General features: G+C 37.8%; 1 protein-coding gene across 1 annotated transcript in view; it reads left to right on the top strand.

Moving 5' to 3' along the window:
• KCNIP1 (potassium voltage-gated channel interacting protein 1) overlaps window positions 1-26,222 on the top strand; it is a 428,926-nt gene that overhangs the window by 376,338 nt on the left and 26,366 nt on the right. Inside the window, exons 2-3 of the mRNA XM_058167874.1 lie at window positions 7,532-7,564; window positions 19,974-20,098. Of these exons, the coding sequence (XP_058023857.1) occupies window positions 7,532-7,564; window positions 19,974-20,098 (158 nt within the window). The remainder of the gene's footprint in view (window positions 1-7,531; window positions 7,565-19,973; window positions 20,099-26,222) is intronic.

Genomic DNA, 26,222 nt, shown 5'->3' with positions numbered 1-26,222 from the left:
TTATTTATTCAAATTTGTATACCGCCCTATCTCCCGAAGGACTCAGGGCGGTTCACAGGCACATAAAACATTTATATACAATTAAAATAACTATTAAAAAACTTATTCTAATGCCAAATATTAAAAATATAAATATAAATCTTAAAACCAAATTTAAACCCCTGTAAATTTAAAAATCTATAAATTTAAAATCTAAATTTAAAATCTAAGCCAGTCCTGCACAGATAAATAAATGCGCCTTAAGCTCATGACGGAAGGTTCGGAGGTCCGGAAGTTGACGGAGTCCTGGGGAGTTCGTTCCAGAGGGTGGGAGCCCCACAGAGAAGGCCCTTCCTGGGCGCCGCCAGACGACACTGTCTAGCTGACGGCACCCTGAGGAGTCCCTCTCTGTGAGAGCGCACAGGTCGGTGAGAGGTATTCGATAGCAGTAGGCGGTCCCGCAGATAACCCGGCCCTATGCCATGGAGCGCTTTAAAGGTGGTTACCAACACCCTGAAGCGCACCCGAAGGCCACAGGTAGCCAGTGCAGTCTGCGAGGATAGGTGTCACGGGACCCACGAGGGGCTCCCTCTATAACCCGCGCAGCCACATTCTGAACTAACTGCAGCCTCCGGATGCCCTTCAAGGGGAGCCCCATGTAGAGAGCATTGCAGTAATCCAGGCGAGACGTCACGAGGGCGTGAGTGACCGTGCATAGGGCATCCCAGTTTAGAAAGGGGCGCAACTGGCGCACCAGGCGAACCTGGTAAAAAGCTCTCCTGGAGACGGCCGTCAAACGATCTTCCCAAGACCGCCGCTCATCCAGGAGGACGCCCAAGTTGCGCACCCTCTCCATCGGGGCCAATGACTCGCCCCCAACAGTCAGCCGAGGACTCAGCTGACTGTACCGGGATGCCGGCATCCACAGCCACTCTGTCTTGGAGGGATTGAGCTTGAGCCTGTTTCTCCCCATCCAGACCCGTACGGCCTCCAAGCACCGGGACAACACTTCGATAGCTTCGTTGGGGTGGCCCGGTGTGGAAAAGTACAGCTGGGTGTCATCAGCGTACAGCTGGTACCTCACACCGAAGCCACTGATGATCTCACCCAGCGGCTTCATATAGATGTTGAACAAAAGGGGCGAGAGGATCGACCCCTGCGGCACCCCACAAGTGAGGCGCCGCGGAGCCGACCTCTGCCCCCCCGTCAACACCGTCTGCGACCGATCGGAGAGATAGGAGGAGAACCACCGATAAACGGTGCCTCCCACTCCCAATCCCCCCAATCGGCGCAGCAGGATACCATGGTCGATGGTATCAAAAGCCGCTGAGAGGTCTAACAGGACCAGGGCAGAGGAACATCCCCTATCCCTGGCCCTCCAGAGATCATCCACCAACGCGACCAAAGCCGCCTCAGTGCTGTAACCGGCCGGAAGCCGGACTGGAACGGGTCTAGATAGACAGTTTCATCCAGGTGTAGGGGAAACTGATATGCCACCATATTTCTACAACCTTCGCCGCGGCGAAGGTTGAGACCGGACGATAATTACCTAAAACAGCCGGGTCCAGGGAAGGCTTCTTGAGGAGGGTCTCACCACCGCCTCTTTCAAGGCGGCCGGAAGACTCCTCCACCAAGGAAGCGCTTGTAATTGCCTGAGCCAGCCTCGTGTCACCTCCTGAGTGGCCAGCACCAACCAGGAGGGGCACGGGTCCAGTAAACACGTGGTGGCATTCAACCTACCCAACAACCTGTCCATGTCCTCGGAGCCACAGGGTCAAACTCATCCCATAAATGTCACCAAGACCGCCTCAGCCGCCTCACCCGCTACTACAATTCTGGTCCAGACCATCCCGAAGCTGAACGATTTTATCGTATAGATAACCGTTAAACTCCTCAGCACGCCCCTGCAACGGGTCATCCCGCCCCTGATGTAAAGGGAGCGAGTCACCCAAACAGGGCGGCTGGGCGGTTATCTGCCGATGCAATGAGGGAGGAGGCGAGCTACGCGCTTCCTCAATGCCACTAGGTAAGTCCTAGTATAGGACTTCACTAGTGTCCGATCAGCCTCGAACGGCTAGACCTCCAGGAACTCTCTAGGCGCCTTCTCTGGCGCTTCATCCTCGCAGCTCCTCGGAGAACCAAGGAGCCGGTTGGGACCCGCGCCGGGTCAGAGGTCGCAAAGGCACGACTCGGTCTAAGGCCCCGCCGCGCCCGTTCCCAGGCCGCAACAAGTTCCTCAGCCGAGCCGTGAGCCAGACCTCAGGAATGGCCCAAGCTCCGTCCGGAACCCTCCGGGTCCATCAGGCGCCTGGGACGGAACCAACGCATCGGCTCCGTCTCCCTGCGGTGGGGAGTAGCGGTCAGAAAGTCCAGGCGAAGAAGAGAGTGATCTGACCATGACAAAGGTTCAATGACTATTTCCTTCAAGTCCAGATCTCTCAACCACTGACCAGAGACAAAAATCAAGTCCAGAGTGCCACCCCCAATGTGAGTAGGGCCATCAACTACTTGGGTCAGGTCCAAGGCCGTCATGGAAGCCATGAACTCCCGAGCTGCTGTCGATGACGAGCCGGAAGATGGCAAGTTAAAGTCCCCCATGACTAAAAGTCTGGGGGTCTCAACTGCCACCCCGGCCAGCACCTCCAGGAGCTCGGGCAGGGCGACTGTCACGTAGCAAGGAGCCAGGTACGCGATCAGTAATCCCACCTGACACCTATGACCCCATCTCACAAAGAGGGATTCGCACCCAGCAATCTGAGGTACAGTGGTCTCCCTCGGCTCTAGGCTCTCTCTAATCACAACCGCCACCCCTCCACCCCTACCCTGGGCCCTTGGCTGATGGAATGCACGGAAACCTGGCGGGCACATCTCAACAAGGGGCACACCCCCTTCCGTGCCCAGCCAGGTTTCCGTGCATTCCATCACATTATGTGACCACAACTTACTGTTTTACTGCTGGATTCTCCGTTGACTCTGCTTGCTGAAAGCTGGGTACAAAGCAAGCCTATGGTGATCACATCATTGTGAAACACTGATGATCATAAACCACACACACACTCCTAGTGACTGCAATGTTTAAAAATGTGAGGACCAGTCATAAAGCTACTTTTTCAGCACTGTCTTAACTTTGAAAACTTATGGGCAGTTATTATAAACAGGGCAGTTATTAAGTGAGAACACCTGTATTGAGAATGTTACTATTCAACATTCATACCATAATTCAGAGAGAATGTTATAACAAATTAAGTATAAAAGAGAAATGAAATGCAATTAACTGACCTGCAACAAACATTAACCCTAGATTTTAAAATAGAGTATGCTAATTCAAGCTACATGCAGATAAACATATTTGGTTCTATGGCTACCTAAATGCTTCTTTCATTTTACTTTTGCTATTAGCTAACAAATGCCTTACCAACTAGAATTCTTCATCATCTTTCATTACATAAAATGTAAGAAGTTAGTATTGAAAGTCCCAAATAAATGCATTGTTTGTTTTGTCATTGGGAACCCAAACTCTGAAAACTGATTAATACTGCTAATTACAATATTGTGACTTCACAAAGAAAACCCAGACACTTTTAAATAAGAAATATGGATCTTTTCATTCATCCAAGAAGGATCCAAAATAAAAAGAAGAAAGTGAATGAAGTCTTGTTTTTCATACTGTAATTTTTCCTGTATTAAATAGTTTCAGTGTGATAGTCCTTTTGTGCAATATAAAATATAATAATTTATATAACAAAAAGGGTGCTTTTTTTTGGTCAACCAAATGAAAACAAACATATTTTTTTAAAGGGAAATCATAAGTAATAGGCAAGAAAAGATGTTTTATAATCCACATTTTTAAGTAACTGGTAATCCTCTAAAACATGGTGAAAAACACGTGTTTTTCCTCCCAGCCTTCATCATCTCGAAGATTACAGTATTAAAATCCGGCAGCAAAATGTCAAAATGAAACAGGTATTTCCTTCTGACTTCAATGAAAAGTGAATGGAAAATAAGCTTAAGATCCATCTAAAGTAATTCCCCAGCCCCTCCCCTTCAAGATTTTTTCTGGTGTCTTCATGGCATTATCATCAATCCAACACCTGCATATCCCTAATTTGACAAACAAAACTGCTTGCCTTATTCTAAAGCAAGCTCAATCATTTCTTTAAAGATCAATTAGAAAACCTGAAAATAACAAGGCATATAAGCTATTTCAGATAAAGACTGGCCAAATTCCAAATCCACTCCATCCCTTTAATTAAAAGGTGAAATTATGCGTAAACTATCTCCCTCTACTTTTCTTAATCTTGTAACTGTCTGCAAACGTTGGCATAGGTCTGATGGGATTGAGGAAATGATATGATGTTTAAGAGAAGAATTACATATAATTGAACAAGGTGGGCAAATGCTGATCATGATTCTTGTTCTATTTCTGTTTTTTAAAGACAAGCCAAATCACCATTCCATGTAGTTGGTTTGGCAGAGTTTGGCAGTTCTCCTGCCATTCACTTTGAAAATCCGCTCAGAATTCCTCTGGGCAATGTTTTGTCTGCTTGAAGCAGTGACTTAGCTTTCTTTTTTGAAAATGAAATTGGTAAGGGATTGAGTCTATGTTTCAGGTAACAAGTCATTGGATGACTTGCAACATTTTCTGTAATCCTATCCAAAGGATAAGCAATTTACCTCTAGGGTTTGGGTAAAGTTTTCACAACCCCAGGAAACGTAGAGTCTTCACCATGTCCATAACTCATATGATAGCCAAGATGCCAGCAAAATACAGAAAAAAGTAACCATATAATTAACTTTAGAATAGTAGTCCCTGCTTCAGTGTAGAATGCCAAATATGAGCTGCTGATAATTCATTGAGGAAAGTTTATTGGAGTTAATCTACTCTACATCATAGAACAGATGAGATAGCCAACACAGGAAGGAAGGAAGGAAGGAAGGAAGGAATCTAATTCAGGACTAGATTTCCTGAATATATATATATATATATGTGTGTGTGTGTGTGTGTGTGTGTGTGTTTTCTGAGGTTTTTGAGGATGTTTGTATTTAGGTCTTTGGTTATTCAGGTTTTCTCCCACGTAAAATTGGAAGTGTCTTGGCGACGTTTCGACGAAGTCTCATTCATCATCTTCAGGCTGGTGTTGTCAGCTTTGCTCCTAGAAGCATGAATTACATAGAAACAAATCAGAGGTGCCTACCTACCCTAAAACAATGAGGATGAAAAGTTTCCATCCATGGGTAATCCTTTATCCCTACAAAATATGAAAATCATGTCATTCCTCTTCCTTTTCTATAGCTTTTTAGGAATCTGTCATTTCAAATCATAAATAACAGTTTGCTGAGCTACTTAAGTAGTGTTTCATTTTGGAGAATTAGTATGGTGAGATACTTCTACATCTCCTCAATAAATAAGCCAAAGAAAAAAAATCAAAGCTTGAACCAAGATATTATGCCTTTGTAAGGAATAAGTTTTTGTAGCTTGTCATGAAGCAATTCTTTGAGGCAAAGCTTAGCTACCTCATAAATGGCTGACAAGTAGTGTTTGTTTGTAAACTTACGTTTGTGCTTTAAGAGAAAATATATTGTAAAAGTAATTTACAGCCCAAAGAAAACTTTTTAACTCCATATAATTTGTCTTCTATTTAGTTCTATTCTGCTTATAGTTCTTGCCAACCTTGTGCTGATGTTGCTGATTACTATAAATGTCACTGTTTATGTTGGCTAATCACTACAAACCTAATGCTGTAGAAACCACATGATCCTTCTTTCACTTTCTTCCCCGCTTGTGTGTTATCTCTTTACTAATGTGAATCTTCAACAAATTATTCATACATTATTATTGTTGTTGTTGTTTAAGAAAGGAGATATATTTTCTCCAGTGTTTGTATTGGTAATTTCACTGATCTTGTTTAGGGATAAAAGTGAAGATTCTGAGACAGAAAAACCAATAGTAGTTACAATTCCCCATCTTCCTACACTTAAGAATATGAGGCTCTTTTACTTGCTCACTGTAATTTTCATTATTTTGTTGTTGCTTTAGCACCGGAGAAAGTTAGTGTTGGCTAACTTGAATATGTTGTCCTTTTTGGAAGTTGATAAATATATCGGCATGTGGGCCATCCTGATTAATTTTAACAGCACATGTGCAAACGTGATAACCCTTCTTACACCTAAGAAACAAACTGTGGTTTACAAAATGCAAGTGGATCAGTTCCATATTACTAAAACATGATGGCTTACAGCTATGTCTCAGTAAGGGAAATATCTTGGCAAGAGTTCTGTATGGTTTGAGTGGTATTAATTTTAACCATATATGTGCAACTTTAGCAAGTTGCAGTTTGTAATATGAATGCAAAGTGAACAATTAAAGCACTTAAGAATAACAGGGAAGTCAGGCACATGACAAACAGTTAACAATACAAACTTTTTTCCTGCATTTGCCAACCTTTGTGTATACCTGGTGTTTCTTTTTTTCATAGCTTTGTGGTTGATTAAATTGCTTATGCCCCTACTGAGAGTGTTAATAGAATTTTTGTGCAATTCCAAAGTGGCTGTAAATTGCAACATATTCATGCAACACCACAGGTTGCACTTGGATAAATGAAGCCTATAAACAAGACACAGGAGATCTGTATTGTAGCTTTTAGAGAGTTGGAAAAAGCTGGTTGTTATGGTCTAGAGAGAGAAAAAAAATGGAGTGAAATTTCATATTCATAGCACAGATCAAACAGTACTAAACAACTGGATTTTCATAGAAGCAGATTTCTGTATTATAAATTCAAGGCTGGAAAAAATGTGGCTGTTATTCGGAGCAATTCTAACTAGTTCTACTTTTCTTTCCAGGGCTTACCATTATCTAATTTGCAGGATTTTTGAACTGAAACATGGACAATAGATGCTTCTTTGTCTCTTTTTTCCCCCCTGCTTTATTGCTAAACACTTTCTTTCTTCTTAGGAAAAGATGGAGCGTTTTTGGCTATTGACAATACTTTTATCACTTTGGTAAAAAAAAAAACCAGAATTGATTAGAGGTAGGCTTTCTTTGCAGGGGTCATTCTTCCTTTCTACTACTGACCAGAAGCAGAAGATTCAACTCTTCCATATTGGAAAATAGAACCCTGAACCTTTCCAATCCCCTTGATAAACTCTTGAAGTTGCATGAAAGGTGTCCTTTCGTATCTTTAAAAGATCCTCATGATTTCAGGAATCATTACTTCTCCGACTGTTTCATGAACCTTTTCTTCAATTGCATGGTTGCATGAGCAGATGGCCTGTTGCCTTCCTGTTTTGTCTTGTCATTCATTGTCCTGTGGTTTCATGCAAGGGAAAAGCTTCACGTTTGTTATCTCTATCTGGGAAAGACAGCAGGGGCCATTCAAATGAAAAAGTCCATATCCAGTGAACAAAAACCAAACATACCATATAGAAGCTAGGGCTCTTTTCATATCAAGAATAGGATCCCATCAACTTTTACATTGACATTTTTTTGGGGGAAAAAAAGATTAAAGTGTCTATGGCCCTTTTTTTGTTAAATTGTTTTCTTACTTTTTCCTAGAATTCGCCCGGTGGTATTACCTGTCTCAGAGAGGTAAAATTTAAATCAATTTGACTAACCTTCAAAATAATTTCCCCCCTTTTTATTCTAATATGATATAAATGGTTGTTGCAATTTCCCACCACCAAGGTTCTGTTTAAACTGGAAAAGTAGGCTGGGACCTGGAAGTTACAGGTACAAACCATGCTTTTGATCTATTGCAGAGTGCATATGCAGATACATTAAGAGGAAATTGACACGGAATAACCAATAACGATCTCTTGCAAATATTCCTAACAAAGAAAACCAACTAACACTTTAGCATTAATCGACTGAGTTCTTCCACCATCTTCCTCAGTCTTATTATTAAGACCAAGACACCTTTCATGGATTTCTAGTAAGTCTGTGGATGTAGAATTGGAGTATGGTCCTCATACAAAGCAGATTACTGAAATATAAAATCACAAAATGTTCCAGTTGTAGACATATATAATTCATGCAAGTATTTGAGGTAAAACTATGCATGGTTACAGCAAGCAAGCAAGCTCTTCCTTAAGTGTTCCTACAAGCAGGAAAGATCCTGTACTGGTCCAAGAGGTGCTCTCATTCCTTTCTCACCACTACCTACAATCAGGTGGTGGCTTGTTGCAATTAGCCCAAAGTTGTATCAGAAGAAAACCCTTGACAATCATATGTCTCCAACCTTTGATTTGCAACCGAAGATCTTTGTGCCCTATCATGTCCCCAGTCTCCCAGCTTTTCAATATGGAGGAACATGGATTGCAGCCATAGAGGGTAAGGTTGTATAGGTCTACATATGTATCCTGTATTGGACTTTAAAATGCATTTCTGAAAGCTAGTAAACCAACCAGATCTTTGTGTGGTATGGCTCGCTATTAGAACTCAAATTTATGTATCCTGATGAAGTTACTTTTATGTAAACTGTTAACTATGCTTATTTATGCATAAGTATTCAGAGGCGTTAAAAAGTTACTTTGAATCAGGTTATTTAACCAGTGAACTAGAAATCATTGAAGTAAATGCAGATGATTAAAAAAAAATTCTCTGCAAACATGATACTGGGGTCATGACCCAGAAATGAAAAAAGGTCTTTGAAGTGCAAGAACGATAAGCATGATGTGGAACAATATATTGTTTCATTGCATTTTCTTCTGTAGGTACTCAATCTGCCAAAGAGGCCAGCTATAGCTTAGAAATGAAAGTAACTTTTCTCTTCAGGTAGTTGCAATTAAAATTTTAAACAAGCTTTGAGTAGCTATAGGTGTTAGAACAAGATTTTAAGCCAGGAGAATCTTAAAACCAATCATTTTAAAGTAACTGACAAATGGGAAATAATTCCAAGTTTATTCTTAACCTGTATCTAATAATAAATATTTTTATATAAACTTCACATATAATATCAAATCTTTCTCCTATAATGATAAATTCATCCCGTTTCTTCAATTCATAGCAATTTTATAAGTAAAGATAGTCATTTCAGATATATGTTTGTTCATGTAATCATTTTCTTTCCTTGCCTAAGTGGAAATTTCATTTATATATATACCCTTAAAAGTTGAGAAATAAATCATCTTTCCTTTAAATTAAAAAAAAAAATGATGTGAAAAGCTTCTGGCTAATTAGATAGGAAATTTAAACATTCTCAACAGAGATAAAAAATTATTTCTGCCACATCTACGCTGCACACGTAAACTGCTTTTGTTTTAATTTTGTAAATTGAATGTATATATGCTGTAGAAAGTACAAAAATCAGATACACCAACATCACATAATCAGCTTTAAAATAAAATTCGCTTTCTTAATGCCATGTTGGCCTTTATTGTCTCCTAAAGTAAGGGTTTTCTAAGTTATCCAAATTAGAGAACCTGTTACTTAATTTAAAAAAAAACAATCAAGAACTGTACCTTAGAAAAATTGTTACTTTCCTTGACTGCACTTAAGTGCAGCCTATGCTAGAACCAGAAGTCCTATAACAGCATAATAGTTATAGCACTTTTGTTGAAAATTGAAGTTTGCTGAATTGAAACCAGAATATTTTAATTACTATTTTTCTTTCCCCTGAACTTGTTACTTTTCTCTGGCCTCCTGTCTTCATATAGAATGTAAGTCCTGCATTGCACCATTTCACCATCTTTCCAGGCAAGGGTTTTACCCTCAATTCCCAAATAGCCCAAATAAAATAAATGATGCATAATTGGGTTTATTTTCAAAAAGCCTAAGAAAAAAGGATGACACCTGGAGCGGGGAGCCAATAATAAAAATAGAAAAGCCTAGGCAGGTGTTACAGTTATGGTGCCATTGTAGCATAATTCAAAAGTCTAGTTCTGGAAGACACTAGTGAACTTAGAAAACATTGATTCAGTGGTGAGGCATTTCTCTCTCTGCAAAATAGCAATTGAACTGCTAAGGTTATCCTGTAACAAAGTAAAGCACACCAGCTGAAACTGATAAGAACATTCAAGGTGACATAACAGGGAAAGAATAAAGAATATTTAAAATGACAAGAGTAAAGCATGACTGGAGATTGCATTTACAATGAATGCAACATTCATACAATGTCACCAATTCTTGCCCTCCAAAAACAACTCTTCTTGTGATGAGGCTGTCAAGTAGGATGAATAAACTGTGAATGCTCCCAAAAAGGATAATATACAATCCATAACTGATTTGAAGAAAATGCTCCCTAAAGAGTGTCTTAGAATAGAATAATTTATTGGCCAGGTGATTGGAAATACAATAAATTCATCTCCAATGGATAAGTTCTCAGAGTACATACAAACAACAAAGTAATATATAATATAATGTTATATATCATGTTATATAATATAATATAGTAATCAGTAATTATAGTAATATAATCATGTAATATAATAATATTAAAACATATAAAATTTATATATATATATATATATATATATATATATATATATATATATATATATATATATAATGTATGTATGTACGTATATATATGTATATATGTGTGTATGTGTACACACACACACATAGTTCTATCAGAATTTTAGACAAATAAAATTCTATCAGAGTAAAATGCAGAATCATGTTTTAATGTATATTGGTAGATCATTTATTAATCAGTGACTATGGGAGATTTACAAGTATAAAAACAAAACAAAAATCCATACAAAATAAACAAAATTAAAAAGATGTGAAGAACATTCTCAAGCACCAACCACCATAAGATTGCCTCCCATTCTAGGATCACCATGCTAGCTGACAGAGCCAGATCTAAATACACTTCTGGAAAGCCAACAGAGGGGTGCCAAGTTCACCTCAGGGGAAAGATGTTCAGTAGGGCAATGACAGAGAAGCCTCTCTTTTTTTGACCCTGCCTGTCAAAATTCTTTAATCCATGGGGTCCACAACATGCTCGTTCTGTCTGACCAGGAGGGACAGGTTAATGTAACTGGAATAAATGATTACTAAATTCAGATATTGTTATCAAGCAATGCCTCAGCAGCACTTTCAGTCCATTTCCTAAAAGCTTTTTGACTACTATGGAGGCATACAGCTTGGGCATAAAAGCTTGCCAGCAGGATAAACTGTTATACGTGCCTCTTTCACAGCAGCCATTGTATTTAGCATCATGCTTTTAGACTCCTGTTAATGGATCTTCAGACCATTCTGGGTGCATTAAGTTTAAACCACTTATGGATAGCCAGAATGGGAACTGAGCATTGTTTTCAGTGACAGAATATTTATAAAAATAAAGTTTAGCAGTAAGTGTTGCATACCAATCAAATGTCTTTAACTTCTGCCAAGTGAAGTCAAATGCCATCTAACTGATAACAGTTCATTAAAAAATATATTTTAAAAAATACTTCTATCCTGAATGTTTTCTTAAAACAATCCCAAAGTGGTGCCAATTTAATAAAAATAATAAATTAAAAACAATTAATGGTTCTGTCAAATGCAGTTTAAATTCATTATTTATTTGTAACTTCCAACAAGGATTTATCTAGTATCTGACTTTAGAAACACATCTCTCTTGTCTGAGGTTTGTGAGAAAGTAATATGCTCTTTGTGATAATTATTTATGTCCCATTTATGAATTATTTGAGTAATTGTGCTCAGTTCCATGGTCTTTAAAATTTGTTCTTGTTGCATTTTATTCACAGTTCATGATTGTTATTATACTGGAATAAATTCTTCAATTCTCATTTAAAAATAGGAGACAAGTTTGTGTTAGTTTGTTTATGTTGTGATGTATTGTTCATATAAATGCAATAATTTCAATAAAAGTACAATTTTTAATATAAAGAAATTTTGTCATTCTTAATATCTTCACCTGATAGTTTATCTGAATAGCTTTAATAAGGTATTTTTCTCTCTCAAACACTGTATGAATAGATATGTGCGTGGCCAATTTTACTAACTCAAGTATACTACATGATATTTAAAGGAAAATATAACAAATATCTATTTAGATTCCATCTTTCTTCCAAGTATAAGATTCTATCTTTCTTCCAACCACGGTGGCACAGTAGTTAGAGTGCAGTACTGCTGGCTATTTCTGCTGATCACTGGCTGCCAGCAGCTTGGCAGACTGAATCTCACCAGGCTCAAGGTTGAATCAGCCTTCCATCCTTCTGCGATGGGTAAAATGAGGACCCAGATTGTTGGGGCAATATGATGACTCTGTAAACCGCTTAGAGAGTGCTGTAAAGCAGGGGTCTCCAACCTTGGTCCCTTTAAGACTTGTAGACTTCAACTCCCAGAATCCCTCAGCCAGCAAAGCTGGCTGAGGAACTCTGGGAGTTGAAGTCCACAAGTCTCAAAGGGACCAAGGTTGGAGACCTCTGCTGTAAAGCACTGTGAAGCAGTATATAAGTCTAAGAGCTATTGCTACTCATGATGGTGTACATAATACTCACCTTGCAATTTTTTTTCCACAAGAAGAATTCCTAGACAATTCCTTGGGCTGAAAGCAAAAGACTAGTCCTAAGATTACAGTATTCATGGGTAGAGATACACTTCACCTTGGAACTCCTCAGTCTAACACCTTAACCACTACACGACACTGGCTCTTGTTTCAAACTATACACAAAAACATAAATCAAGCAGTATCCTTCATAGGCGGCCCCATTAAATACTTTGCTCAGGGTAGCCAGAAATCGGTTATACAGGAGAGTATGCAGTTAGAATATCAGGCACAGCATCTGGCTATTACTGAGAGTTCTAAAACTTCCCAAATCTTTTAAGTCCATTTCACTGGGAAAACGGGTCTCCATCCAGAATAGGCTTGTTATCAATTCTTAGATCAATTCATTTGTAGCTTATTGAAAACTTTTTTAATGTAGGTATAATTTAATTTTTGACACAGAGAATCCATGAATCACTGAGATTCCAGTAAATGAAAATAAATAAATAAAAGTTATCATCCATAAATGATGATACAGAGTGCCAAATTCTCACGGAAAATTTCCCAATGATTTCATATAGCTAAATGGCATAGAAAATAAGGTGTAATGAGCCTGTCATGTAGAATTAATCAGCTAGAGAGTTCAATCTGGCAGAACCCAGGAAGAGTCTTTTTGGCCATGGCACCTGCTTTCTGGAATATCATCTGTCTTGAAATGAGACTTGCCCTGATCTTGCTGTTGTTTTCCAAGATATTAAAAAAAAAACACCTTGCTATCAAGCCTAGGGCCTGACAGTCTGGGTGAGCTCATCTTATGACACATTTGAATATAGGTCCTTGTGAATATTCTTGGCAGCTATTCCATGCTATAGATGTTGTTTTTTTAAAAAAAAAACTGTCTTTCTTTTATCCTGGTTTTTATTTTACTTCTAATGGTTAACCTTCCAAAGTCATGTATTTGAAATGGGTGGCCATATAAATTTATTAAATAAATAGACAATGAATATTGACAATTATAGGAATCTTATTTATATCATCAGGCTACACTAAACGAAAGGAATCCGAGTCACAATAATAGCAAGAGGCTATAGTAATCCCACTGGAAATATCTACAGATTATATACAATCTGTAGTTGTTGGCTCTGACTACAGCATACAAAACAGCAGGCGTCAAACATTTTAATGTGCTGGTTCCAGTTACTGCTTTGGGTAGCAACTTGGAAATGTGAACTGCCATCAGTTATTTCCAGGGACTGCCTCATCTGTTGTCTACCCCATGATACCAGGGTGTGTGAGAGAGAGGGCTCTCACCACCTGTGCTGCCTTGACATGTGTTGCCAAGATCTGCTCTGAAAGCATGGCTTGTGGAATATCAGGATGCAGTCATTGGCTCATACACCAGAACCTGGACATTGTTCAAAAATAAAAAAAATAAAAAAAGTAACCATGGAAATCTACATTTTGTGATGTAGCTGTTCATTTCTCATTTGAGAACACATTTTAACTCAGATGCATTTTATAGTACCCACACATTCATTCACAGCAAGTGTGAAAATTTAGCGCAAAATGTAACACCTCTTCTCCGTTTCAATCTGAATAAATGGCATGCTTTGATTGCTCAATTCTAATCATGGGAGTTATCCCGCCAAATCTCAAATATGCTTATTAAGTAATACATGCCATCTCAATGACTCATACGCTAAGCATTAATGTTTAAATAATGAAAGACATGGATATTGAACCCATATTCTCTCCTATTTTTCTCATTTATAGTTCCTATTACACGCTTCCTATTAAATGCTCCTGTTTCTTTCTCAAATGTATGCATTCACCTTCAAGCCTTATTTCAAAGTTTTTGTCTTTAACTCCCCGGGATTCAGTTTGTCTCAAGCTTGCCCTGCTTTGACCAAACAGTTTAGTTATTGTCACGGGAGCTGCATCAGTTAAGAAATTCTAAACATTCTCGAGAATAATGACCTCAGTTTAGATTTTGAAACACTGCTTCTTCTAATATTGTGGAATAAAAGACATTCAGTAACTTGTTCTGGAATTTGTATACAAAGAAAGAGGACAGAATATAAGAAAACACATGTGGCTAGAATCTAACAACATATATTGGTGATGGGAGATTAAAAAATGTTCTGCTTGCCTCTCCTTTTTTGGGAGTGGAGGCCTCAAGAAGTGTGTTGAGTCCTGGCAAGTTACTGCCATTTTCATGGCAAGATTTTAGAAGTGATTGATCCATGCCTTCTTCCTGAGTAAGAATTACTGGGCCAAGGTTATGCAGTTAGATCGATGCCAAGGCCAGAGTAGAAGTTATGGTCTTCCGATTTTTAATTTGATGATGACTATTATCTAGTCCAGGGATATCAAATTTGATTTCATCGAGGGCCGCATCAGGATTTTGTTTGACTTTAGGGGGCCAGGGTAGCATGGCCATATCAATTTCACTCGTGTCACGGGTGCCTGTGGTGGCCCGAGTGCTCTGCCAGCAATTTTCGGCTTTGACGGCCAGTGAAAATGGAGCTCGGCACAGCCGCATGCAGCCCTTCCGAGCTACATTTCTGCTGACAGAGGGCCGGTCCTTCGCTGTTTCCAGGTCAGCCCTGCAGGCCAGATCTAAGCACCTCTTGGGCTGGATCCAGCCCCGAGGCCTTGAGTTTGACACCCCTGATCTACTCTGATGGACATTCCATTTTGCAATTCAGTTTGCAAGTGAGAACAGATCTCTGACTAAGGCAGTCATACCTGGACTGCAAGCAAACTCTGCATAATCCTTTAGATTGCAACAAAGGGTTAGAATATTATGTATTTCCTACCTGTACTGCCATTTAATGGCCATCTGGATTTTTTCCACCCAGATATGACAGTTCTAAAACTGGCAAAATGAGTTTCCAAATGAAGTTTGAAACTCAAAAGTTGCATAGAAAAGTAAGATTGAAACTGTCTTCCAAAGAGTATCCCTAAATACATGTATTGCGTACAAAAATCTACCCAGATTTTTATGCTGGGTTAGTTAGTTTGAAAAAGTCAGAAACTGGTACATCAAACTAAATTTAATACTGAACAATGGAAAACTGAACAAAATCAGAATGGGTAATTCCATTCTTAATAGCAGGTAAATTTAATAAATTTAATAAATGTGAAAATGAGTAAAGAAGACAGAATAGATAATCAAGTAACTTCACTCCCAAGCTGCCATCCATCAGCTGCAGACCATCACTGTCCCCAAAGGAGGAGTGGATACCCACAAACGAAGCTGAACTGCAAATTAGGAAAGTTCAAAGAAAAAAAAAGTTACTTAGAGCCAATTAAAGCTTGACAGAGAAAAAAGGGATAAAAGGGAAAACAAGAACACAGCATTAGTATAGATTAAAGCTATTGAATGGAACAAGAACGCCTTTTCCAATAATCACTGGAGATAAGTTTCATCAGCTTTAAATGAGACCTGCTTGAGTTTGTGAAATATCTGCACTGCATACTTATAAAAGACATAAGCATGATTAGAACGAAAATAACAAAAGCTTTGATGATTTAGCTGATAGTAATATAGGAGGGGCACCTATGTTTTAAAAGAAATCCATTAGTCAATAGTATTGATCTTTTGTATTAAAAAACTATTAGGAAAATGTTTTTTCTATAATAACCATATGGTACCATGTGTTCCTTAGCTATATATATAGGTAGGAAAATGGGTTCCTTAAGATTCTGACATTATTCTATTAGGACAGTTATAAATTTTATAACCTGTCCTATACAGACAGACAGACAGACAGACAGACATATCTCACCTCAAGTCACAATTGGCATATAAATTACTAAATGCAACCACACAGATGCTAAATGCCGATCATGCATACCTAAAACTAACTTCAATGATTGGAAACTATGAAGGAAAAGCTACCTCATAAAACCAATTTAATATGACAACAGATTTGGTGAGTGTCCATATGGCTAACACTTCTCTGTCTAGAATGCATATAGATATCTTGTCCTACATGAAGTTCTTAACTCACTTCAGGAGCTGAGGATGCCAGGTGCTTGGTCATCACACAGGTAAGGAAGGGAGTTTCCAAATATAATCTCTATTGATCTTGGCATCCATTGTCATATCTGACTACAACCTTCTTATATTACTAATATTCATTAGTATTACTACAACCATTTTTCCGCCACTCCCCACTGTCAGGAGTGGTGTCTCCCATACATAGGGAAAACATTCATCCTTTCTTCCAGTTAAGTTCTCTCTTGCATTCCACGCCAATGATTGCTAGCGCTGGCCAAAGTCTGTTGTACACCTTTTGCTTTGCTGATGCTTAGTTTGAATGCAGCAATGCAAAGGGTGATTTCTAACAGTCTCCAGTTGAAAGAGGGCTTTTCAAGTAGCTGCTGCTGGTTGCTCATGAGTCTTTCCTTCTCTACTTTTTCCTCTCACCCCTTACTCTTCTTAGGCTGCTGTCCCAGAAGTACAAGATCCATTCAGCTGCTTCTTTCATGAAACCTAGATGGAAGTCCACCCCATAACCAGCAGCAATGTATAGAATTTATTCTTGCTGGGGGGTTTTCCAAGGAATTATGCTCTAGACAGGCTCCTGTATCTTTGCAGGCTCCATGAAAAATAGGTAGGCAACAAGTGAAGGTATTTCTAACAAGGAATTGAGGCCATTGAGAACAATCAATCTGGTATCTTATTGTTTGTCAAGCCACAGATGTTCTTCTGGAGAGACTAATTCGCAACCTCGCACACGTGCCTATCTATTTCAGGTTCTCCATACCATTGTGTTCAATAAAAGCTCTCATTTTGCCACATTAATTGTTTTTTGTTGTTGCTAGATTGGGCTACATAGGGATCAGTGTGATACATCCTAGCAGGGCCTGGCATAAACTGGCCCCCAAATAAGATTATGAGGCAAGAGAGTTTCCTCAACCATCTCCCTGGTCTGTGGATAAGAATATACAAAGAGGACATGTTTTAGTGCCATAAGAGAGGAGGCAATCTTGTGGAAGAGATGCTGAGATAATTAGCACATAGATAACATGAATTTATGGAGAGGCTTTTCAGTGTTTCTTAGCTTTCAATGTGTTACTTTCTATATGAAGACATGGAGCTAAGGTTATTTCTGAGCTAAGATTATTTCTGCTGGTACTTTGTGCTCATAGCATCAGTGACTTGGCTCAGCATGAAATAAACATCTATCCCGGTATCAAAAATCCATTTTCAATTTTGGGGTGTTTATGTATGTGTACATATATGTACAGAGGGAAAGAGAGATTTAGGAAAGAGCCTGAGACAATGCCCAGATATAATATGTTCACCGATATTATCTGTACTATAAATGATACTTTTTTCTGAGATACAATTTCCTAACATTGGCAAGAGATCAATTCTCACTCCTTGCATTTATCTCCATCTATGAAAACCACAAAAACAATGTCTTCCTTGAATTTCAAACTCTATCAAAATATGAATAAAAAATGGAAAACACGAATCTGCAAAGTATATTGGATAGCTGAAAATAAACTGCTAGCTACTAATAATGCCTCACAAGAGCCAGTTTGGTGGAATGGTTAAGGTGTATGATAGAAACCAGGGGACTGTTAGTTCTAGTCCTGCTTTTGGCACAAAGCTGGCTTGGTGATCTTGGGCCAATCATGCTCACCAGCCCTAGGAAAGAGTCAATGTTAAACTGTTTCCGAAAAACCTTGTCAAAAATACTGCAGGGACATGTCCAATCCTGGGCTGGGACTTCCAGGCAGTTTGAGATTTGGCACAAATGAATGGAATGGAAAAAAATATCCCAGTCATCTACTTGCTTTTTCATTACAAAGATCCCCTGTTGAATACCCAGACACTTGGAAAAACTGGATAATTGAAGAAGCATTACAGAAGAGGACATATTATTCCAGCATTATAATATATATATATATATGTGAAGACTTAGATTACCAGGAGTCAATCTTAACTTGATGAACATTTCATCTTTCTTTCTTAAAGTTGGATTCAAAATGTAATTGTTCGCCCTGAAGTATGCATTGGGGAAATGTATGTAAAAAAGTTCATTATTAAGACAACTTTAAAAAAATATCTCAGAATCTGTGTTAACAACTATATAACTTACCTACAGAAATTATGGATGTTAAGGAAAGTTATAACTTTTACTTCAGCTTTTTCGCCATTTTTAAAGGGTTATGTAGGTGAACAAATCTGTAGATTAAATTGATATTGATCTACATATTCATACAATGAAGTCAACTTCATAGGTTCTAAAATGTTTTCATTTTCATCCTATCTGATTTCCAAGTGATGGATTGTATATAGCCATAGAATGCAATGAGGCACTTTGCTACAAGTCCCCAAGCTGAATGCAAACTCCTAATTGTAATTAGAAATACATACAATCAAACATAGAAGACAATATCTAATTACATTGAAATTGCTCTTTGCTCATTATCTTAGAAAGTTACTATTCCATCTATGGATAAGATATATGTAAATAGTAGCAGTGCTCAATTATTACACAGAAAAGCAAGACTTTGCAGAAAAGAAATGTTCTCCTCAGTGTCACTGCCTCCCACTTTAAAGAAATAATTATATATTTAGTTTTCTAAACCACTGCAGTCATGTGACTCTAGGCAATATATAAAAGAATTGAACAATATAATGTACAATATATAATCATAAAATATCAATAATATATAACACATATAAAAATTAAGAACAACTAACATGGATCAATATAAACATATATCCTTAGAATTAGCACTGACTTAACTTCTAGAATAGTAATTCAGCAATAATAATATCAAGTCTAATTAATGTAGCTTCTTTTGGGAAGGCTGATCTATAACATAGGCAAGATATACTTAATTCACAACCTATACATTTCTGGAACTTATTATCTTTTTGCTATTTCTTCAGTTAGCAGGAAAAAAAGCCACATATTGGGGAAAATAATTCCAAAATAATTTACACTGGTCTTTGCTAACACTGTATTAATTAGAACGTCTTCTGCGTCTCTTTTGTTGCATAACAAAAGAAAAATGGATCTCCATGCCTGCTGAATGTAATAATTGTTCGTTCTGATCTTAAATATATTATGTGGAAGTAATTTATATCTGTTAAGCAGTACACATTGCCACATTAGTGTGTTAGAGGGGGATTTCACACCTTTTTGTCTACTCTGTTTTAGCACGTTGGGTCCTTGTTCTATCTGCAATTTGTGATATTGTTCTAAAAATGTTGCTGCATGTTGAGAAATATTTTCAAATCAGTGAACAGGAACTTGACTCTTATCTTCTGGTTGAATTTGAAACATGTTTCAAATGTCATTAAGGAATAGTTCATTACTACAGGAATGTAATAATAATAGTTTGTGTGACAATAACTCTTATAAAAATATGCAATATGCCTCTGCTTCTTGTGTTGATTTTATGTTAAATGGAACTGGATGATTATACATCTTAATGTGTAATTATGTCCAAATTAATTGTTTTGTTTAATTCCTTATACTACTTCTCAAACAGTATGGTGTTCCAAATCAAACTCTGTCCTTGTTTTAGATAAAATTGAAGATGAATTGGAAATGACAACAGTATGTCATCGACCAGAAGGATTAGAACAACTTGAGGCACAAACCAATTTCACAAAGAAGGAACTTCAAGTGCTTTACAGAGGATTCAAAAATGTAAGATGGTAAAATATACTTATTATGAACTGACTAGTAAATTGGAACAGGAGAGGGATTTTTTTCTGAAGTCCTTCTTTAGATCTAAGATCAGACAGATAAAAGGCTATTGTGCCTATTTTTAATGTCATAAAGATAGATTTAAAAGGAGGCCAGGCTGAAAACATGCCGCTCACCTGTTAAATGTAGCATGTATGTAATGTAATATGTTGTAATTTTTTCATGTACGTAGTGGATGACTTAATAGCTCTGTAACCTGGCAATTTCAGCCAAGGTTATTGCTTCTTCATTGTGTCAAATTAGATTTTGGGACAGTCCATTGTTACTTTGGACATATTTTGTATTTCACAACTGTGGTCATATCCCATTCAGGTCATATGTTTTTTTAAAAAAAATCCAAGCATTTAAAATTAATTGCTGAGGAGCTAAACGTATCTGTATAAATTGTTTGACAATAACAGAATGAATGACGTAACAAAATAAGTATTTGTAAGCTCCAATTTTCACTGAAGTTCTCTTTTCCTTCCAGAGTATTATGAAGATGCTTTTTTTCTTGGGGGTGGGAGGCAGAAGGGATAATATGATTACGTCAAAGATAAAATGTTAAATTTCTCCTTCCTTCTTCCTTCCTTCCTTCCTTCCTTCCTTCCTTCCTTCTTCCCTCCCTCCCTCTCTTCGCCAAATCCTACTTTCCATTATTAATTAATGTGAGTCTTTAAGACACAGCTTGAACAGTGAGCTATCGCTCTCCATAGTGATAGCTCACTATTCAAGCAGCATATTAAAAAGACTCACACTAATTAATAATTTGATTCTGCCACAATTTTTCAAAATTTATTCAAAAGGTACAATTGTATTGTTTTCACTATGTATATTATTAAATGTAGTGGATTCAGATGAATAGAGCCCAATTTAGGAAGAAAAAATAGATATATATGTTGTAATTTATCTTAGTCTAAAAGTTTGGGCAGCTATAGGTATACACAGTGTGCTGGACTGTTGAGATTGCAAAGAAACATGACTATCAGATCAAATTTCTACTTCAGTAATGAACTATAAGTATCATTGACTGAAATATATTAATTTCATAAAAAGAAAAATGTTTCATAACATTAGTATTTATTGATAAGGTGTGCGGTAATGAAGTTTTTGCTTCATCCTCATTTCAATATTTCTAAGGGGGATGTATTTTGCTGTTTTATCTCAATCATTTTGCCAAAGCTTTTCAGGGTCAGGATAGATCCAAATCTTGGTGTATGGCAAACCAATAACATTCTTATACAATTCAATATCTTCAAACAAAAATTGCCCACGAATAGCTTTTATTTGCTGGAGCAGAATTTGACAACTTATGAACCTATTATTTTCTTTAAGAAATCAGCAATGTTCATGTAACAAAAAATGTAAAACCTAGAGTGCCCTTGGTCAGCATATAGTGGTATCCCCCAATCCTTCCATTGCTTAAATGACAAGACATTTAAGTGATGAAAAGTAAAGTTGAGTGTGTCAGTGAAAGAGTTAAGGACATGATAGCTAAGGGGAAAAAATCTGTGGTGCCCCTACACTTTCTCTTGGTTCTGATGTTTATACTTCATCAATTCATGGCCAACTCCCAGCAAATTTTCTCCATGATGATCTGTCCCCAACCTGGTCTTACAGTTCTTCCAATGGTGTACTCATTATCACTTTAACAGAATTCATCCATCTTATTGTTGGACATCTTCTTCCACCTTTTCCAGCAATTCCAGCCTTCCCCAGAGAGCTAGATCTTTACATAATGTGTGAGAAATAAAATAGTTTGAGCCTCCAGTGAGAATGCCCTAATTTATTGCTGTGAGGAAAACCCTAACTAAAAGCAACCAAGGTATTTGAAAAATAGAAACAACAAAATATATTTTAGTGTAAATACTTACAGTGAGTCACTGGATTCCTGGCAGCCTGCAAGAGAGAACTCTGAACAAGCCCGCTCCTCATGTTATATATGTTGGCAATAACATTTAAACAGATAGGTAACAGAAAGATAAAGTGGGGGGGGGAGGGTGGTAATGTATTCAGCCAGTTCCATTTCCTCTGGAGTGCTTTGACAAGCTTTGTGATTGACTTTACTGCTACCTTTTCACACCTTTCTCATGGCATCAATGTATACCATAATCATTGGTGTCTATTTGCTTCCTGTTGACCATTCACAGCACCAGGTGTTAGATTATGGGTTTACTTCTACCAAAAGCCATGATACATTTTATACACTTACTATAATGTGGAATGCTCCATACTGCTGTGTTACTTTGCTTAATGGTTAATCCAAGACTGTCCTTGGCCCCTTAGGCTGGAGACAGATTTTTCGTAAGCATAAGAGGCAAACATCTGCCTCCTGTTAGCTAGAGGAAGGCAGCATTCATCTTCCAACAACAGTTCATAGCAAGGACTACATTTCAGGCACTAGGTGGAGCACAGTTGAAAATTAAGTCTCAAATATGCAAAAACCTAGGCTGTCCTGGAATGTTGGAAGCTGTGTTGGGTGTTTTCCTGTAAGTGTTACACAAAGTGGGAATCCCGTCTTGTAAAAAGTGATGAAGCAAGTTTTATTCCTGTTGGCAACAGTAAGGAGACTTATTCAGGGAAATACCTGATAGTGTCAGGGAAAACCTGATCTAGCTAACTACATTTTATTAGGAGGATAGTAAACAGTATGGATGACTCTGTGTATGTGCAGCTAAGATGAAAGGCAGATAGAAATGAACTCAGATTAACACTGTCTCAGACAAAAAGCAGGGGGAATGGTATACAAATCTTGATTTGTAATACAATAAAGGAAGAACATCGGGAGGCGTTGGCTCAATGGCTAAGATGCTGAGCTTGTCAATCAAAAGGTTGGCAGTTCAGCGGTTCGAATCCCTAATGCCGTGAAATGGGGTGAGCTCCCGTTACTTGTTCCAGCTTCTGCCAACCTAACAGTTTGAAAGCACATAAAAAATGCAAGTAGAAAAATAGGGACCACCTTTGGTGGGAAGGTAACAGCATTCCATGCGCCTTTGGCGTTTAGTCATGCCGGCCACATGACCACAGAAACATCTTCGGACAGTGCTGGTTCTTCGGCTTTGAAACGAAGATGAGCACCACCCCCTAGAGTCGGGAACAACTAGCATGTATGTACGAGGGGAATCTTTACCTTTAAAGGCAGCATAAAATTCTCACAAATAAATAAATCTACTGTCTTCTTGTGGTCAGTATGTGATGAGGTACTAATAAGACAGTAAGCTGGTGGATTTGAACTTCCAAAAGTTTTAATGCTAGTTTGCTCTTAGAGGAGACCTTAAATTCAGGAACTTCTGGACATAGCTGACATGATCATTTCTGAGTCCAATAGCAGGGTGATATGAAGTATCCTGGCTATGCCCAATTTTTCTCTATACAATCAAGCATTTATTTTTATGTCTCCACATGGTTTAGTTACAAGAGCCAAGAACACTGAGGACCTATATCAACGCATAACATGGTTGTTAGTGTTGAGAGCACTTGATTGATCAATCCTAGTCGAAGGCTCACTCTTTCTTGCACTGAAATGCAAAAGATCTTGATATGTAGGTTTCTCATCAAAATGTGTTTATAAAAAAAGCAATTGTATGATGGTATAATGTTGCATAGTATAAGACTGCACTGATTTTTTAAAAAAATACTTTTATGGGAAAAAATCTTCTGGTTATCTTCTGGATAGGTAAGAAAAAAGGGCTAAAAAGTAACTTGTTATTTTCCCATAAAGTTTCATACCCTAGCTGTGAAAATTCTCGATTTATGGAATTGCAGAAGAGCATCGGAATACCCCAATTACCCCTGATACGCACAAATTTCTAGTTATGTAGGATTGTGCATAATTAACCAGACAGAATATTCATCAAAATTCTTAATGAACTAGTTTTGTCATAGTTATGTAGAAATTACATGAAGGGGAATACCTGCTTGATTTCCCAAGAAATAAGTCTGAAGATTTAGCTGTATTAAGTTATTCTCTCTATTGCTAATGAGATCTCTTGAGCATTCTTGACTCTTGTGAAACAAAACTGTGACCATTTAAGTATAAATGAATTGGAACTAGTAGGCGCATTTGAAAGCAGTCCAAAGACTGAAAATTAAAAGTACATGTTCACTTTGACACTCAGAAAGGTTTATTTAAATCTTGCCAAAAATTATCCGAACTTCCAAAAATTTATATATATATATGGAGGGGGGGACATCAAAAATTTCAGCTATGCAGGAAACCATTGTTACCCTTCAGGCCAAGAATGAAAACACCCTGAAAAGTCATAGCTTGAGGATATTGTTTGGCAATTATAGTTATTCTATTGTTTTAATTTTTGGCTGTAAACCGCCCTGAGTCCTTCGGGAGAAGGGCGGTATAAAAATCTAATAAATAAATAAAAAATAAATCAATAAAATAAATTCTCTTTTCCCTAAAGAATGAAAACTACACATTGCCAAAAGAGCACATTTAGTTTTGCATATTTATTAGAATAACATAAAAAAATTAGATTTTAAATAATAAAAAATTAAAAAATTAGAGATTGTTTTACTGTGTTTTAAACAGAAATACCAAACAATTTGGTAGGTACTGTCTAGGGCATGTCAAATTTTTCAACTTTCAATTTTGAAAAACTAAGGGGGCTCAAACGTTGTGACATGCCTCGGGGATTGTAAAGATATTTTGGTTACTTAATATAATTTAGATGTGCTTGGTAAGTACCATGTTTCCCCAAAAATAAGACCCTGTCTTATATATTTTTTTGCCACAAAAAAGGCACCAGGCCTTATTTTTTTTTTGGGGGGGGTCATCCACTGACTCACCTCACTTGCACGTGTCACCACCACCACCACCCCCGGCCTCCTTTTAGCTGTCAGAGGCCTTCAGGAATTTCTTCTGAGGCCGGCAAGGCTTTCATGAAGGCCTCTGCAGCCGATAATTACATAAACATAACTTTTTAACATTTTGTTTGTTTTATGTGACACCAGGTCATCTATATGTCTGTTTAGTCTGGGGTGTTTTTTTTTGGATATTGACTGTTGATGGACTGCTTCAATATCCTCGGTTTCCTTTCTAAAACAGTTCTTTACTTGTAAATTAGAATTGAATGGGGCAGTCCAGGGGTGAAATGCTCCCGGTTCAGATCAGATCGTCCGATACGTAGCAATCACAGCGGATGGTTTGGAGAACTGGTAGCAAAAATTCCTGCCCCCACACACTATGCCCAGCTGAGTCATGCAGCATGATCATCAGAGGGTGTTTTTTTTTTTACTTTTAAAAGTGCTTTTTCTTTGGCCAAAAAAATGCTTTTAAAATAAAAAAAGCCTCTGATGATCATCAGAGCCTTTTAAAAGCATTTTAAAGGCAAAAAAAATGCTTTTAAAAGAAAAGAAAAGCCTCTGACGATCAGGCAACTCAGCTGGGATCGTCAGAGGAGCCTTTTAAAAAGATTTTTTCTACCACCTCTTCAGCCAAAGAGGTTGTAGAAAAAAGGCTTTTAAAAGTTAAAAAAGAAAAAGTTGGCCACGACCACCCAGTCACATTACCCCACCACCACCAAGCCATGCCCACAGAACCGGTAGTAATAAATTTTACATTTCACCACTGGGGCAGTCCTTGAAAGTGATAATAGTTCTGCATAAAGTAAAATGTAATATTTAATAAGTAGCAATAGTGATAGCACTTAGGTTTATATTCCAATTCCATAGTGCTTTGCAGACCTCTCTAAGCCGTTTACTGAGTCAGTACATTGCCTCCAACACTCTGGCTCCTCATTTTACCAACCTGAGAAAGATGGAAGGCTTCTAAAAATTAGTCCATCTTCTAAAGTTCAATTTTTTTTTTCAGCCACTTGTATATTCCTTCAAATTTCATAAGTCCATTTCTTAATTTACAATCCAGCTTCTCAAATTCAAATTTTCATCACTTATATATTTCTTCAATTGTCATAAGATTTAATATCCAATCTTCCAATACTACTCCATCAATCAAATATCATTTTCAATAAAATCTCTCAAATATAGTATTTCCAGCTTAACTTCGTAACTTTTACTATCTATAAACGTATCATTTAAAACAAATAATCATTTAAACTACATCCAGTAAGCA

Source organism: Ahaetulla prasina, chromosome 2 (assembly GCF_028640845.1).
Source record: "Ahaetulla prasina isolate Xishuangbanna chromosome 2, ASM2864084v1, whole genome shotgun sequence".
In the NCBI taxonomy this organism is placed as follows: domain Eukaryota; kingdom Metazoa; phylum Chordata; class Lepidosauria; order Squamata; family Colubridae; genus Ahaetulla; species Ahaetulla prasina.
Note: the sequence above shows the minus strand (reverse complement) of the source record. Positions and strands in the feature narration are given on the sequence as shown.